This window comes from Salvelinus sp. IW2-2015, linkage group LG23 (genome assembly GCF_002910315.2).
Source record: "Salvelinus sp. IW2-2015 linkage group LG23, ASM291031v2, whole genome shotgun sequence".
Lineage (NCBI taxonomy): Eukaryota > Metazoa > Chordata > Actinopteri > Salmoniformes > Salmonidae > Salvelinus > Salvelinus sp. IW2-2015.
This window is the reverse complement of record NC_036863.1, coordinates 11,543,015-11,559,361: the sequence shown is the minus strand read 5'-3', so window position 1 is coordinate 11,559,361 and position 16,347 is coordinate 11,543,015. Positions and strand designations below refer to the sequence as shown.

At 42.5% G+C, this 16,347-nt stretch overlaps 1 protein-coding gene across 2 annotated transcripts; it reads right to left on the bottom strand.

The window, feature by feature from the left end:
• Positions 1–1,931: 1,931 nt before the first annotated feature.
• On the bottom strand, positions 1,932–15,952 carry LOC111950743 (smoothelin-like protein 2). Of its 2 annotated transcripts, none has more exons than XM_023968600.2 (13): positions 15,157–15,952; positions 14,144–15,021; positions 6,983–7,058; positions 6,651–6,827; positions 6,339–6,533; positions 6,055–6,126; positions 5,249–5,668; positions 5,059–5,118; positions 4,304–4,349; positions 3,978–4,172; positions 3,406–3,520; positions 2,937–3,088; positions 1,932–2,780 (listed from the first exon to the last, which is right to left on the bottom strand). In XM_023968600.2, exons 2-13 carry the CDS (start codon positions 14,705–14,707, stop codon positions 2,654–2,656), a joined length of 2,199 nt encoding a protein of 732 aa, XP_023824368.1. In that variant the 5' UTR covers positions 14,708–15,021; positions 15,157–15,952; the 3' UTR covers positions 1,932–2,653. The 2 variants fall into 2 exon arrangements, with proteins under 2 accessions (XP_023824368.1, XP_023824369.1); XM_023968601.2 differs by having other exon boundaries at positions 5,059–5,115.
• Between the last annotated feature and the right edge of the window lie 395 nt (positions 15,953–16,347).

Genomic DNA, 16,347 nt, shown 5'->3' with positions numbered 1-16,347 from the left:
CATCTGCTTCATCTGACCACTTTTTTATAGACCAAGTCCCTAGTGCTGCCTTCTTTCATTTTTGCTTGTAAGCAGGAATCAGGGGGATATAATTATAGTCAGATTTGCCTAATGGAGGGCGAGGGAGAGCTTTGTACGCATCTCTGTGTGTGGAGTAAAGGTGGTCTAGATTTTTTCCCCCTCTGGTTGCACATTTAACATGCTTATAGAAATTAGGTAAAACTGATAAGTTTCCCTGCATTAATGTCCCCGGCCACTAGGAGCGCCACCTCTGAATGAGCATTTTCCTGTTTGCTCATGGCGGTATACAGCTCATTGAATGCAGTTTTAGTGCCAGCATCGGTCTGTGGTGGTATGTAAACGGCTACAAAAAATACAGATGACAACTCTCTAGGTAGATAGTGTGGTCTACAGCTTATCATGAGATACTCTACCTCAGGCGAGCAAAACCTCGAGACTTTCTTAGATATCGTGCACCAGCTGTTGTTTACATATATGCATCTGCCCCCGTATCTTACCAGAGGCTGCTGTTCTATCCTGCCGATAGAGTGTATAACACGACAGCTGTATGTTCTTAATGTCGTCATTCAGTCACGACTCGGTGAAACATAAGATATTACAGTTTTTAATGTCCCATTGGTAGGATATATCTGCTTTCAGTTCATCCCATTTATTTTCCAGCGATTGAACATTAGCTAGCAGGGCGGAAGGCAAAGGCAGATTAGTCACTCGTCGCCTGATCCTCACAAGGCACCCTGATCTTTTTCCGCAAAATCTGTTTCCTTCTCCAGCGAATGATGGGGTTCTTGGCCTGGTCGGGTGTCTGTAGTATCTCCCTCCCATCCAACTCATTGAAGAAAAACTCTTTGTCTAATCTGAGGTGAGTAATCACAGTTCTGCTGTCCAGAAGCTCTTTTCGGTCATAAGATACGGTAGCAGCAATATTATGTACAAAACAAGTTATAAACAATGCGAAAAAAACTAACAAAATAGCATGGTTGGTTAATAGTCGATAAGACGGCAGCCATCCCCTCCGGCACCATCATGTCAACTGTGGGACCTTATATAGACAGGTGTGTGCCTTTCCAAATCATGTCCAATCAATTGAATCTACCACAGGTGGACTCCAATCAAGTTGTAGAAACATCTCAAGGATGATCAATGGAAACATGCTCAATTTCGAGTCTTACTGTATAGCAAAGGATCTGAATACTTATGTAAATGTGATATTTCATTTTTTTATTTTTTACTTGCGTAGTTAAATAAAGGTTAAATAAATATATGCACATAGGAATTATCAATGTAATTCCCACCACCATCTACACACGACACGCAATAGTACTAGTCACCAACTCACTCTGGTACCTATTTGGCATCTCTAGCCTCTGTTCACATTTTGGTGTGACGTGTGTGTGTGTATCAATGACTATATTTGAGAGGATTTCAACGAGATTCATAGCTACCAAGTCAAAATTGTCTATATATATTGTAGAAATACATGAAAAAAAGTGCCTTTTGGTCTTAATTAAGGTTAGGCATATGGTTAGTAGTGTGATTAAGGTTTAAAATCTAATTCTAAGAAGATAAAGTGTTGAAATATGCAGGGTATATGACTTTGTGGCTATGGAAGCAAGTGACAACACCTTGAAAGGTGTAGGCTAGGGGATAGTGTGCCTATAACCAAATGGACGCTGGTTTGATGCTGTGTTCACGTGTTAGTCTGAACTAGGAAACTCAGACATTTCCGACTTGCTAACTGGTTGTAGTTATACCACTGAGTTATACACATGTCGTGTTCAACCAGTTAGCAATTTGGTAATTTCAGAGTTTCCTAGTTCAGACTAGCACATGAACACGGCATAAGCTCCACTCTGGTTTCATTCCCAAGATATAACAACCCATTACCTAATTCAGAAAGTCATAACAAATAGTGTACATCACTATTATTTTAATACAGTTGAAATAAAAGCTAATCCAATACATTTGATTGACATTGAATACAATTTGTAGATACAGCTATTTATTTGTAACAGTGACAATCTGGACTTTTTATTACATAAAAAACAGACGTCTTTTAAACATCAACATACCTGTAAATATCATGATCTCACTGCAAGACAGTCAAAAATGCCTTGAGTCCAATGGCATTAGCAGAAGGCCAAACTGATTCAAGACCAGTGCGTACAACTAACAAGTTGTTCCTGCCACCTTTCTTTGCATTTACACTTCTTTCATTTTCACTTTCTTCCCACTTTCTTTACAACTTGAATTTTAAATGATGTCTTTCAGGTGTTTTGCTAGCTTCATGCATGACAAACACTATTTTAGAAATCTTGTTTCATTTATTTTATGATCTACATTGAATCATAATTACACCACTAGAAAATAACCAGCAGGTGGCTCTCTGAGTTAAAAAATATATTTGTAAAACTACAATCTTTTCTCCAATTCACTACCTCTATTTTCTAAAGGAGGCAAAATAAGAGCCCCAAACCACATTATTATATGACAAGACAAATTCAAATAGAATTGTACAAGCACAATCGTTATATACAGTTATCGAGAGTTGAACAAAGTAGGGAGTAGTGCTTTGGCTCGCTGACGAAGTGTCAGTGTGCCTGGTGATAGGGGTGATCGCCTCTGCACAGGGGTGTCACTCAAACTTCTTGAGGTGGTTGTAGAGGGACTGGACGTAGGTGAAGATACACATGGGGTCTGGTTTGTTACCCATCACCATCATATCCTCTACCTCTATGAGACGAACACAGTCAGCCTGCTCCCTAAGAGAGACAGAAGGAGAAAGATAAAAAAATATATATAACCCACAATATTTAAAGATAAGGTTTCTAATACATATATATTATAACACCGTATGCCACAGACTTGTAACAGGATCTCCTCCTTGAGGTATTACCAACACACACATACACACTTACTCTGCTGTGGTGAAGGCCACTTCAAAGTTGTTTTTGCGATTGGCAGGATTCAGTGTGTTGTAGTCAAACTCCAGGGGGAAGAAGGAGTGGACCAGGGCAGCAAATGCCATTCCATCACACCAGCTGGATGAGAAGTTCTGGATGTCTATGTTCTGATGGAGGAGAAAATGGTAGGAGCCAAATACAGTGTTATTTCCATAGAAGACCAGTTAAAAACGTAAGTATTCCTATATATTGACTAACTTTAAGAGCCACATTTGCTGGTAAATATTCTATTAACATAACACACATGGTCCAGTTATGAACAGAAGTTAATGGGATGATAATATGGAGCCTCTTAAGCTGTCTAAAGCCCTGGGAAGAACTGAGATGGACAAATTGCTGGAAACCAGAATCAAATCTCATGTGTGCTAGCTAACATTTATCACATTGTGAACCGTCTGTCACAAGGGCCTAGGGCTTGACTCACCTGGTAGCTAAACGTTTTGGATCGGCACCACTCCAGGAGCATTGCCTTGATGCTGCTGGCGCTGTTAAAACTCTGGGAGCGCTGCAGTTTGGGCTTGGAGCCTGCAGCCTTGGACCTGCAGAGTGGAACATAGAGGTGGTTAATTGTTTGTGGCTGTATAGTTCACTTGGTAAGAACATGGTTCTAGCAACACCAAGGTAATGGGTTCAATTCCCAAAGGGATTCTTTACACACACACTACAAATGTATGCACACACTATGCTTTAAGTCACTTTGGACAACAGTGTTTGCTAAGTGGCATATGAACAGGACCCAACTGTCTGACTTATCACACAATGATAGTGATAATATACATGTAATAAAGGGTTGAGGGACATGTAAAATGTGATACTAAGGGCCTGTTGGCTTTTATTGACACTCAAAACAAAGTACAGGGTTGATAGGAGTAGGGTTATGGTCTCATAACCTCAAAACCTAGGGTTTAGCAATTACTCAATAGGGAGTAATAGCTAGCTAAGTCGGGTAAGAGAGACAATGGGTGAAGTCAGGGTGACTGACTGTGCCTTTTGTACCTGTCACACTCAGAGGCCAAACTCTCAAACAGAGACCGTTTGCTCTGCATCCCGAGGTTGCGAGGAAGCGTTTGTGACCTCTGCAGTTTCCGCTCCCCACCGCCCCCAAACTTGTCCAGCCCACCAAGCATGTCCGGACCGCCAAACTTGTTTGGACCACCAAATTTATTTGGACCACCAAACTTGACCAGGCTCCTGAAGGTTATGTAAAAATGTACATCATTGAGCTTCTGAATAACTACTAAAATGGCAGGTTTACATGGTTGTGATTTACATGTATTTGAATAGTGTCTCATTTGATGTTTTATAATTGGTCAAGGACTGACCTGTCTGTGCCAGGGGGAGGCACCTTTCTGGGGGGTAGGAGTTTTTCTGCACATCACACAGAGCGAGAGAAAGAGACAGACAGAGAGGGGGAGAGAAACAGAAAGAGAGAGAACAATGTTAACTTGACAATGAACAAAAGACTAAGAAAGGCAAAGGCAGACAACAAAACACACAATGAACAAAGATTCACAAAACACTTTACACAAAAACAAGCTTCTTAACAAAAAAATAAGAAGTTCATAAGATAGTTTGTAAGTGCAAACTAACATTTCTTAAGAATTCATAATTTTTCTCACAAACTTCTCAAATATCTTCTAATGAACTTCTTAACTATCTTCTTAAGATGATTGTTGCTGGACAACCGGTCTAGCTAGCAATCTAAAAATGCTAGCATATTTATTACTGAGATGTTCTTGGGTTTAAAATAATCAATACTGTAACTTTCAGAGGAAGTTTGAGTGAATTAAACATGTTCAATTGCTTTCATTAGCTTATTCTCTCACTGCCCATCGTTTTTAAGACTAGGGTTTAGCTATCTTGGAATTAAGAACATTTCCAAGAAGAAATCCAGTAAGTTTATTTTCAAGAATCTAATTTCCTCTGAACTTTTTGCTTAATGAGAAGCATAAGAAATAAGCACCTTATTAAGAAATAGCAACTATTCATAAGTTCATAGTTAAGGAAAAAATGACAATTAAGAAGAACATTATTCTTAAGAACATTTTGCAAATTCGGGCCCAGTTCCTAGTTTTACCTGTGGTTGCTGGGAAACTCATGCTACGCGTTAGACTCGGGCTCGCTGCCTTAACTGCTACTGTAAAAGAACGAAAGAAGAGAAAAAAAATGAAATAGAACTGGAGGTCAGACAAAGAAATGTGAAAGAACAAAGTCGGAAACGGAAAAGAGGAAAGAGATAGTAGGGAGAGAGTACTTGTGTCCCTTACCACGTTCACCACGTTTGAAAGGAAATTCTCCCGATGCTTTGGGTGTGGTATCCTCAAATACTGGTTGACTAGGTGTTTTGGGTGCAGGGGAAGGAGATGGAGGGGCTGCAGGAGCCTGAGTTGGTGCTGCAGAAGATTGAGTTGGGGTGGCAGGGGACTGAGTTGGGGCAGAAGGAGACCAAATTGGGGTCGCAGGAGCCCAAGTTGGGGTGGCAGGGGACTGAGTTGGGGCAGCAGGAGCCCATGATGGGGGGGCAGGGGACTGATTTGGGGCAGGTGCAGTTGGTGACTCTGGGCTAGTTCTGCTCAAGGCACTGACAGGGGTATGAGGTGAGGCCAGAGATACAGAGATGTTCTGCTTCTGCACTGCATGACTGCTGACTGGTGACCTCACTTGCATTTGTTGTCCAGAAAAACTCTCTGATTGGGTGAGAATAGACAGAAGAGGAGAAAATGTTTGTTGGTAAAGTTTAGCTTGTATGCAAGGTGTGATTTGGACTAGAGGGTGACATCAGGTCAGATCGATTGTGTCAACCAGACCTGAGTTCAAACAGTATTCATTTTCTATCAAATACTTTAGCTGCACTTCATTGAGCTTGACTGCTGCAATGAAACCAATGGAAACATTGTACATTTGGCATTCCAGGCCGGCTTAATCAACAAGTATTTGTATTTGAAAGAAAACAAGTACTATTTGAACCTGGCCAGGTGTCAATGAGAGTAGATGACAGACACAGATTCCCAATCTGGCAGAAATGACTACATGTTACAATCTTGGCCCACTGAAAGCAAAAAATATGATGTACCTGATCCTTGTGATAGGCCTGGAAGGGTAAATGTACGCATTGATACGGGGGTCTCTCTCTTCAATGCTGGTGCTGAAACAACCAAGACAAGTCAACAAAGTCAGCCATGGATATGTTCCTTCATTTACCTTTATTGATAATAAAGGTTGATTTTTCAAAACACATCTTAGGGGGACAGTTCACCCCAAAATTACTAGACTTTTGCACAAAATCCAAAATTACTTTTTGGAATTTGGGTGAACTATCCCTTTAAGGGTAGATAGTCCAATCCATGTTCTACTCACCAGGACTAAACAGAGCATCTAGTGCTGTTTTGGGAGTGGTGACGTCAGCTATTGGGTAGGTAGGAGACTTTGGTGTTGAAGCAGGAGATTTCCTGGCCAAAGCAGGAGATTGTGCTGGCGGTATGGGGCCAGTTGGGGAGTCTGTTTTGGTTATGGCAGTGCAGGGAAGATGTGGCTCGCCGAATGATGAGTCGTCTGATTTGGGTACATACAATATGAGGATTACAAAAATATCAATAGCCTGCTTACAAGGTAAGTAAACAAATACGTAACATATAGCTAGCTATATTATATTACAGTTATTTTACTCACCAGATTTAAACAAAAAATCTGGTCTGGCTTTGGGTGAGGTGACACCTGCAAATAAATGACCAGGAGACTTGAGCTCCACTGAGGCTCGTCTGGGGCCAGTTGGTGACTCGGAACAAGTCCTGGTCAGGGCACTGACGGGGAGATGAGGCTTGTGCTCCTCTGCTTCCTGACCACTGACTGAATGGGAGGTAGCAGACATGCATGAGGAAAGAGGTGTGTGTGTGTCAATTCAGTTTCAATTCAAATCCCTAATTGAAATTGTTTTCTAAAATCTTGAATAATAACTTAGAATTTTCAACTGAATTGACCCCAACACTGGTGTGTGTTTAAACCTTTCTCTTTGTGATGTCCATTCTCCAACACAGCAGCAACATTTCTGTCTTCCGTTTTGTCAACACCTTTGTGACCCTATATAAAAGAGAAACAGAACACACTTAACTACGGCCCCATTACTACACAATAGGCACAATCTAAAAGAACACAACATAAAATAAACTGTAAAACAAATGTAAGTTAAATCAGGAACAATACATGATGTGGGCATGGCTCATGGCCCTAAGAAATGTTATTATGATTTTTGCTAATGCATTCGAATGGCCAACATCGCTGTGAAAACGACTTTTGAATGCGTTGATGGGCTTCCCGCCTCCGCTGAGACGAGTCTGGTGGGAGTATCCAGGACGTATCCAGGACTGAGGCGGGGCTCACTCGAGACAGAGAGGGAATGCTGGTTGATAACAAGTGTGAATGAAAGCTTTATTAACTGGCCCAGTGAACTCGGCAGATGTTGCCCGGGCCAGCAAGCAGCCCTGATTGTCGAGCACTGCAGTCTCTTTAGCTAATCCACTCCCTGTACTCCATGTCATGGGCCAAATAAAATGCCACCTGCTGGAGAAGACAGATTTTGGGCCCAGTTATCCCTCTCGCTTCACCTCTTCCTCTCTGGTGTGACTCACACGTTTCAGTTAATTACTATTGCTCCCGCCTTGGGCTATAGTAATCAGTGTAATTTTGTAAATGCTGGATCTCAATGGCAAGATGCATCACTCACCCAAGTTTCGTCAAAATCTGGCCAGAGTTGTCTGAGATATGGTGTGTGACTAGCGGACGGACAGTCCCCATCCCGATTTCATAGTGGGGGACAACATACTGGAATTTGCTACAGGCCCAAAATGGCACCAGGAACATAGCCTTAGAATCTAGCATAGCCTTAAATGGCCAGATGAGCAAATTGAAAACATGGTCCACCTTGTGGATACAAACAAAAGTACAGCTTTAGGTCTTCTTTAACCCCCCAAGAACAAAAAAACAGAGACATTTTGACCCCCCCCCCCCCCCCCGACAATTACAACATTGGACATTTGGTCTGGGAAGGGTATTATTCCTATTTATCTCTGGGTCTCCATAAGTCCCAATTGTGACTGTAGTCTTTAGTGGCACTGGGGCTCAGCGCGTGGGTCTAACTGAGAGGTGTGGAGAGACAAGCCTTAAGTCCTGGAGCTATTTTGGATTTGTAATCAGTCACCCCAATGTCCCCCACTCCTCTTACATCCTAATATAGCCCCAAACAGGGCCTTTTGAGATCAGGGAGTTAGTAGTGGGACAGCCAAACTGTTCCAATGCTATCATTCAGTGCCAGAACTCAGTACTTCAGAGCCTTCTAGATTGGCAGTCACACCCGCTATCCCCCCATGGCTGCGACTGCCAGCGATAGAGCCATGATGAGAGCCCGGTCAAGTCATAGCAGAGGCTAGGGATTAGCAGTAGCGATGATCTGTGTGCACGGCTCACATACCTACTGTATCATTTTTTCTCTCTATCTGTCTCACCCTGTCTGCTTCTCCATTTAAAAAAAATCCCGCTCACTCTCTTTCTGAATCTATTTTACTTTTAGTCGATCTCTCCCTTTTTACTCAGAAACACGCAAACACACGTACAGAGTCAAACACACACATTTGCAGGAAATACAGGGTTAGGGTTACAAGGGGTACACACACACACATTTTAAGATGTCATTTAGATCTACTTTTAACTATAAAGATGCTTTTTATTTATTTCCATTGTCCTCCAAGACTTGCTGAATCTCAGGATTACAGGACTATGGTTACAAGGGATACACACACGTACAGATGTAAGATCTTAATTTGATCCCTCTTTTGTTGCTGAGAATTTTTCTGCAGATGAGCTTTGATTTACATGAATTCAATGAAAACCTGCACTAACACATATTAACAGTATTGCACTTTTCATGTAGCCTACTTTTGACCAGCTAATCTGTAGGAACGCATTTCTGACGTAGTCAGGGTTGATGGGGGAACAGCCAGGTGACATCAGCGCTGTGGAATGTTGGCAGGGTGTGTGTTTCGAGAGGGGAACAGCTGGCAATCCAGCTCAGGGGGATATTGACAGGGAGACGAAATTCTACTTTGGGAATTCTACTTTCCGTCCTGTCAGGAGGCTCAGCTCAGGACTGGGATTGGTTGGACGAAGCACTCCCTCATGTGCTGCTCTGAAGTGAAGAGATATGGAGACCCAGAATAGTTCCTTAAGGGCCTCCACCTGGTACTTGCTGCCCCAAGATACATGTGTGTGTGTTAGTGTGTGTGTGTGTGTGTGTACCCCTTGTAAGCCTAACCCTTTATTTCATTGTAGATCCAAATAAAAATTCAAGTGTGTATGTGTTTGTGTATGTGTGTGTGTTCAGATACGTTAGGGGTGGAAGTCAAATAAGAACAACAATCCGTGTCAGACTATCACCTACCACCTATCATAATCCTACCAACCACTAATCCTATCATCTATCCAACAACCAAACCCTTCTCATTCTCCAAGAGCAGTTGATATGAAACACACAAAATCCTGACCTGTAACCAGCAACAACCCAAAATAGCCTCTCAGCTAGCACATACCATTCTGAGAACCATGTTTCTTAGAGCTTGGTGAGAGCGTGGTTGTCCAATGGTTATTTTGTATACAACCTTCCCACAACTTTCTGGGAATGGTGCAGGATAGTTGCTTGGCTTTGGAACTTTCTCAGCACATTTAAAGGGATACTTCAGGATTTTGGCAGTGAAGCCCTTTATAAACTTCCCCAGAGTCAGATGCTCATGGATACCATTTTTATGTCTCTTTGTGCAGTTTGAAGGAAGTTGCTAACTAGCACTAGCGCAATTGCTAACTAGCGTTAGCGCAATGACTGGAACTAGCAGATACGCATAGACCCATAGACCTCTAACGCTAGTTAGCATTGGCTTTCTAAACTACAGTACCTCTAACTTACTACGTATTGGACACAAAGACATACAAATTGTATCCACGAATTAATCTGACTCTGGGGAAGAAGATAAAGGGGCTCACTTCTAAACTCCCAAAGTATCCCTTTAAGGAACTTGACAAAAGAAAACAGAACATTCCCTAAAAGTTCAAACATGGTTACTTTTAATTTAAATGTTGGTACAGTTGAAGTCAGAAGTTTACATACACATAAGCCAAATACATTTGAAATCAGTTTTTCACAATTCCTGACATTTAATCAGAGTAAAAATTCCCTGTCTTAGGTCAGTTAGGATCACCACTTTATTTTAAGAATGTGAAATGTCAGAATAATAGTAGAGAGAATGATTTATTTCAGCTTTTATTTCTTTCATCACATTCCCAGTGAGTCAGAAGTTTACATACACTCAATTAGTATTTGGTAGCATTGCCTTTAAATTTTTTTAACTTGGGTCAAACGTTCTGGGTAGCCTTCCACAAGCTTCCCACAATAAGTTGGGTGAATTTTGGCCCATTCCTCCTGACAGAGCCGGTGTAACTGATAACTGAGTCAGGATTGTAGGCCTCCTTGCTCGCACACACTTTCAGTTCTGCCCACACATTTTCTATAGGATTGAGGTCAGGGCTTTGTGATGGCCACTCCAGTACCTTGACTTTGTTGTCCTTAAGCCATTTTGCCACAACTTTGGAAGTATGCTTGGGGTCATTGTCCATTTGGAAGACCCATTTGTGACCAAGCTTTAACTTCCTGACTGATGTCTTGATGTTGCTTCAATATATCCACATCATTTTCCTTCCGCATGATGCCATCTATTTTATGAAGTGCACCAGTCTCTCCTGCAGAAAAGCACCCCCACAACATGATGCTGCCACCCACGTGCTTCACGGTTGGGATGGTGTTCTTCAGCTTGCAAGCATCCCCCTTTTTCCTCCAAACATAACAATGGTCATTATGGCCAAACAGTTCTATTTTTGTTTCATCAGCCCAGAGGACATTCCTCCAAAAAATACGATCTTTGTCCCCATGTGCAGTTGCAAACCGTAGTCTGGCTTTTTTTAATGGCGGTTTTGGAGCAGTGTCTTCTCCCTTGCTGAGCGGCCTTTCAGGTTATGTCGATATAGGACTCGTTTTACTGTGGAGATAGATACTTTTGTACCTGTTTCCTCCAGCATCTTCACAGGGTCCTTTGCTGTTGTTCTGGGATTGATTTGCACTTTTCGCACCAAAGTACATTAATCTCTAGGAGACAGAACGCGTCTCCTCCCTGAGCGGTATGACTGCTGCGTGGCCCCATGGTGGTTATACTTGCGTACTATTATTTGTACAGATGAACGTGGTACCTTTGGGCGTTTGGAAATTGCTCCCAAGGATGAATCAGACTTGTGGAGGTCTACAATTATTTTTCTGAGGTCTTGGCTGATTTCTTTTGATTTTCCAATGATGTCATGCAAAGAGGCACTGAGTTTGAAGGTAGGCCTTGAAATACATCCACAGGTACACCTCCAATTGACTCAAATGATGTCAATTAGCCTATCAGAAGCTTCTAAAGCCATGACATCCTTTTCTGTCATTTTCCAAGCAGTTTAAAGGCACAGTCAACTTAGTGTATGTGAACTTCTGACCCACTGGAATTGTGATACAGTGAATTATAAGTGAAATAATCTGTCTGTAAACAATTGTTGGAAAAATTACTTGTTTCATGCACAATGTATATGTCCTAACCGACTTGACAAAACTATAGTTTGTTAACAAGAAATTTGTGAAGTGGTTGAAAAACGAGTTTTAATGACTCCAACCTAAGTGTATGTAAACTTCCGACTTCAACTGTACATTCCATTCTCACCATCAGCAAAACTCTCTCTATCCTCTATCTTAAATGTGTTCAGGTGTGTTCAGGTGTGCCCAATAATTGGCCACACCCAATCTTAATGAGTGCTTGTTTCCTTTGAAATGGGGTCTGTTTGAATAGACTAAAATGAACAGATTTTGTATGCTTAAAAAACATGGCATGCTAGCTCCATCCTGGTGGTGCAGTGGACTAATTCCATGGAAAGACAACAGAAGATTATAGGTTTGAATCTCACTGATGCTGTGTCACAATAAAAATGTGTTTGCATGATTAATGCCTAAGGAAATGAATTTCCATGTGTCCTATCTGTGCTTTGAATTTAAAAATGTTAACCCAAAATACACACCTATGAAGGTGCTGGGAAGGGTGGAGAGGGTTGCTGCTATGTCTGTCTCCTATTCCAGCCTTTCTCTCTCCTCTCTCTCTGTTTCTATACATCCAGAGTTGCAGTTATGGGAAGTTATGTTAGCTAGGACTTTGTGGTGCTTTTAAAATCTATCCTGAACCAAGACTGAAAATGATACTTTCAGGTGAAACACACACACACACACACAGCTGAGGACTCAAACTAGCTTGGCGTTGGCTATAAAAAGTGAGGCCTGTTTTAAAAGTTGATGGGAGGTTTAAAGCTCCATACGGAGCTGTCTGGACCAGGGGGGTACAAAGCGGTCCCAAAGAGCTCCAACCCAAATGTCCAGGACCAGAGCCATCAATCAGGCCTGCCCTGACAAAAATACATGTGCCCTTTTGCGAGGACGGAAGGAGCGGAGAGAGGGGAATGGAGGAGCAGATAACACTGACTGGCCTCTTGGCTTAACCGAAAAACACACAGACAGATTTAAATCTTTGGATTCAATGAGAGATTAGAAGTAGTGTACGAGCATCCAGTTAGTTCAAGGTGCACTACAGGGTACAACAAGTACACTTAAAAATAGCCATGAAAGAAAAATAGATACCCTTACACAGTCTGATTAAATAATAAAACTGTGGGAGCATTCATGTGTGTACAAGTACAGTATCTTCTTTCAATGGGAGGTACCTAATGACACACAGACAGACAGGCAGACAGTAAGAGGTCCTCTGGATGTCATGCTCATGGTCCCACTGGAGAAACCACCAGCAGAGATGCTACATTGAATGTGTAGAATTTGGGTCTCTGCAAAAATGTGTGTGTGTGTGTTATTTTTTTATTTTAATACTTATATTCTGTGTATCTGAGTATTTTCAAATGATGTAGCCCGAATCAACTACTCCTATTGGATGTACAGTGTATGTGAAAGTATTTTCAAATAATTTCCTATAAATACTATTTCTATTTCAAATACATTATTTCAAACACCGAAACCACTTGGGTTAAATGTATGGGAGTGTATTTGAGTCAGTGTATTTGAATATTCTCAAATACATGCCTTTACTTTCCAAGTGTATTTCCAAATACATTCCACTACTTGTATTTTCTAGTGTCTGTATATTCATGAATATGTGTGTACACCACAGGAGGTTGGTGGCACCCACATTTTTTTAAATATATTTTTTAAACCTTTATTTAACAAGGCAAGTCAGTTATTAAGAACAAATTCTTATTTTCAATGATGGCATAGGAACAGTGGTTAACTGCCTTGTTCAGGGGAAGAACGACAGATTTTACATTGTCAGCTCGGGGATTTGATCTAGCAACCTTTTGGTTACTAGTCCAATGCTCAAACCACTAGGCTACCTGCCGCCCCTAACAGGAAGGATGGGATCGTGGTAATGGCTGGAGTGGAATAGGTGGAATGGTATCAAATACATCCAACACGTGGTTTCCATGTGTTTGATGCCATTCCAGTTACTCCGTTCCAGCCATTATTATGAGCCGTCCTCCCCACAGCAGCCTCCTGTGGTGTACACATAGACGCTTGAATTCGTTTTTTGGAGTGTCTCCAAATGCAAAAAGTGACATGTTTAAAGAAGGTCATTCGGGTGGAGGATGGGCAGCTTCCCCTTGTCCCATTACTGCCTACTGTAGATACACGCAGCTTCACACTATTTAATGTATTAGTACTACACTAAGCCAGGAGCTTTAAAATGAATCACCAGGGGCAACACAGCACTTTCCCCACTGAGAGAGACAACAGATTTACAACTTAGCACTGTCTCAATCTCTCTTTCTCTCTCTCTCACACACACACACACACACACACACACACACACACACACACACACACACACACACACACACACACACACACACACACACACACACACACACACACACACACACACAACCATCATAAAAGGCTTTCAATTTTCCCAGATGACATTCCCTTGCATTCTACTAAATGATACTAAATGGGACAATATCTTCTCCAGTAACAAGGCAATACTCACATTAACCATGTTGTCCTCCATGGGCTCTCTGCTGGAGAGATGGGCTGATGTGGAACTAGAGGCGCCAGAACCAGAAGACCCAGAACCAAGACCAGAAGAACCAGACTCTGACGGTCCATTGGGGACCATGGTGGAGGGACTCCCGTGGCTCCTGTTCACCATCCCCTGGGACGAAGTCATGGGGATCTGTCCCCTACTGTCCCTCTCCTCCAGGGCGCTCCTGTCCACCCCTTTTCCTGTCAGACCCTCCACCAGGCGGGCCAGCGCCTCCAGCTGACTCCGGAGCTGCAGGTTCTCCTGCGTCAGCCGTTGCACCGCCTCGGCCAGGGGCCCTTGGGCTTGACACGCCTCGTCCACCCGCCGCTCCACGCCCCGCTTGAAGGCACTCACGTCCACGTGCACCTCGCGCACCGCTGCCGCCAGCGTGGCTTCGAAGCGACCCAGTGCCTCACACACCGTCTCGTCGCACGTGGCATCCCCGGCTGCCAACACGGTTGTAGGAGCGGCGTCCATGTCCCCACTAGCAACAGACACCCTCAGCTTAGAGGAAATGGAGCGGTGCATATGTTTAATGGACGACGGCGGCGGCTCTACTGTTCTTTCCTCCTCTTCTCCTTCTCTCCCCGTTTCTCCTGCCTGGGCTACTGAGAGGAGGTGATGAGAGAGGGATTGATCTTTCTCTTAGAAGAGGGGAGTTTTAGAAGGTGCTCTATAACTGTTTCCCAGTACAGTTAAAGTGGTTTTAAAGGAGGACTGTGCTGGAAAATAGATTCCTAAGCAGCCAAGTCAATTAACTACACAGAGGTCTTTCAGTCTCGACACAGTCAGATTCTCTCACTTCCAGAGGACAAGAGCTGTTATTTCTAGGCTCTGTGGTTCTGTTCAAAAAGAGAGATGCAAAATATCCTTCAAAATACCCTTCAAAATCAAGTTGTCAAGTTGTCAAAATCAAGTTGTCACCTGTCATACTGCGAAGGTTATGTAAAATTTGAGGAGGTAGACATCAAACAAACCTTTTGAAGAGTCCTGCTGAGGGAGCAGTCCAGTAGTGTAATCCAGTCCCCATGTGTGTATGTTTATATAAGTGTGTTCTTGTGTGTGTATCTGTTTGTTTGGTTGTTTGTGTGGATTTCATCCACACACCTCTAAAGTAATGTCATGAGAATTGCTTTATTGTGTGTGTTCTGTGTGCTGTGCAGCTCTGCTTTAAACCACCAGCCTTGTGAGTAGGTTCATCTCTGTATTTGGGGAATAAGCGGGAGGAGGGAGTAAAAGGGGAGGGCTCAAACTTCATGCAGCACTCCTCCTCCCTCCCTCCCACCTTGATGTGGGCCCAACTTGTGCTGGAGTTGAAAGTAAGTGTGTGTGTGTGTCAGTGGAGGCTGGTGGGAGGAGCTATAGGAGGATGGGCTCATTGTAATGGCTGGAATGGAATAAATGGAATGGTATCAAGCGGTATCAAACCACGTTTGACTCCGTTCAATTAATTCCATTTCAGCCATTACAATGAGCCCATCCTCCTATAGCTCCTCCCACCAACCTCCACTGGTGTGTGTGTGTGTAGGAGAGGGAAGATTACATCACCTAAATATGCCCGATACAAGAAAAGGGAATGCATTGGGAGATTAAAGAATGACAAGCCTGAACCATTGATTTCACATGACTATATAGCTAGTGACTGTATAGTTAGTAATTGTATAGCTACTGACTGTATAGCTAGTGACTGCATAGTTAGTAACTGTATAGCTAGTAACTGCATAGTTAGTAACTGTATAGCTAGTAATTGTATGGCTACTGACTGTATAGCTAGTGACTGCATAGTTAGTAACTGTATAGCTAGTAACTGTATAGCTAGTGACTGTATAGCTAGTGACTGTATAGCTACTGACTATAAGCTAGTGACTGTATAGTTAGTAACTGTATAGTAGTAACTGTATAGTTAGTGACTGTATAGCTAGTGACAGTATACCTAGGGACTGTATAGTTAGTAACTGTATAGTTAGTGACTGTATAGCTAGGGACTGTATAGCTAGTGACTGTATAGCTAGTGACTGTACAGCTAGTGACTGTATGAGTAGTGACTGTATAGCTAGTGACTGTATAGCTAGGGACTGTATAGTTAGTAACTTTTTAGCTAGTGACTGTATAGCTAGTGACTGTATAGCTAGGGACTGTATAGTTAGTGACTTTATAGCTAGTGACAC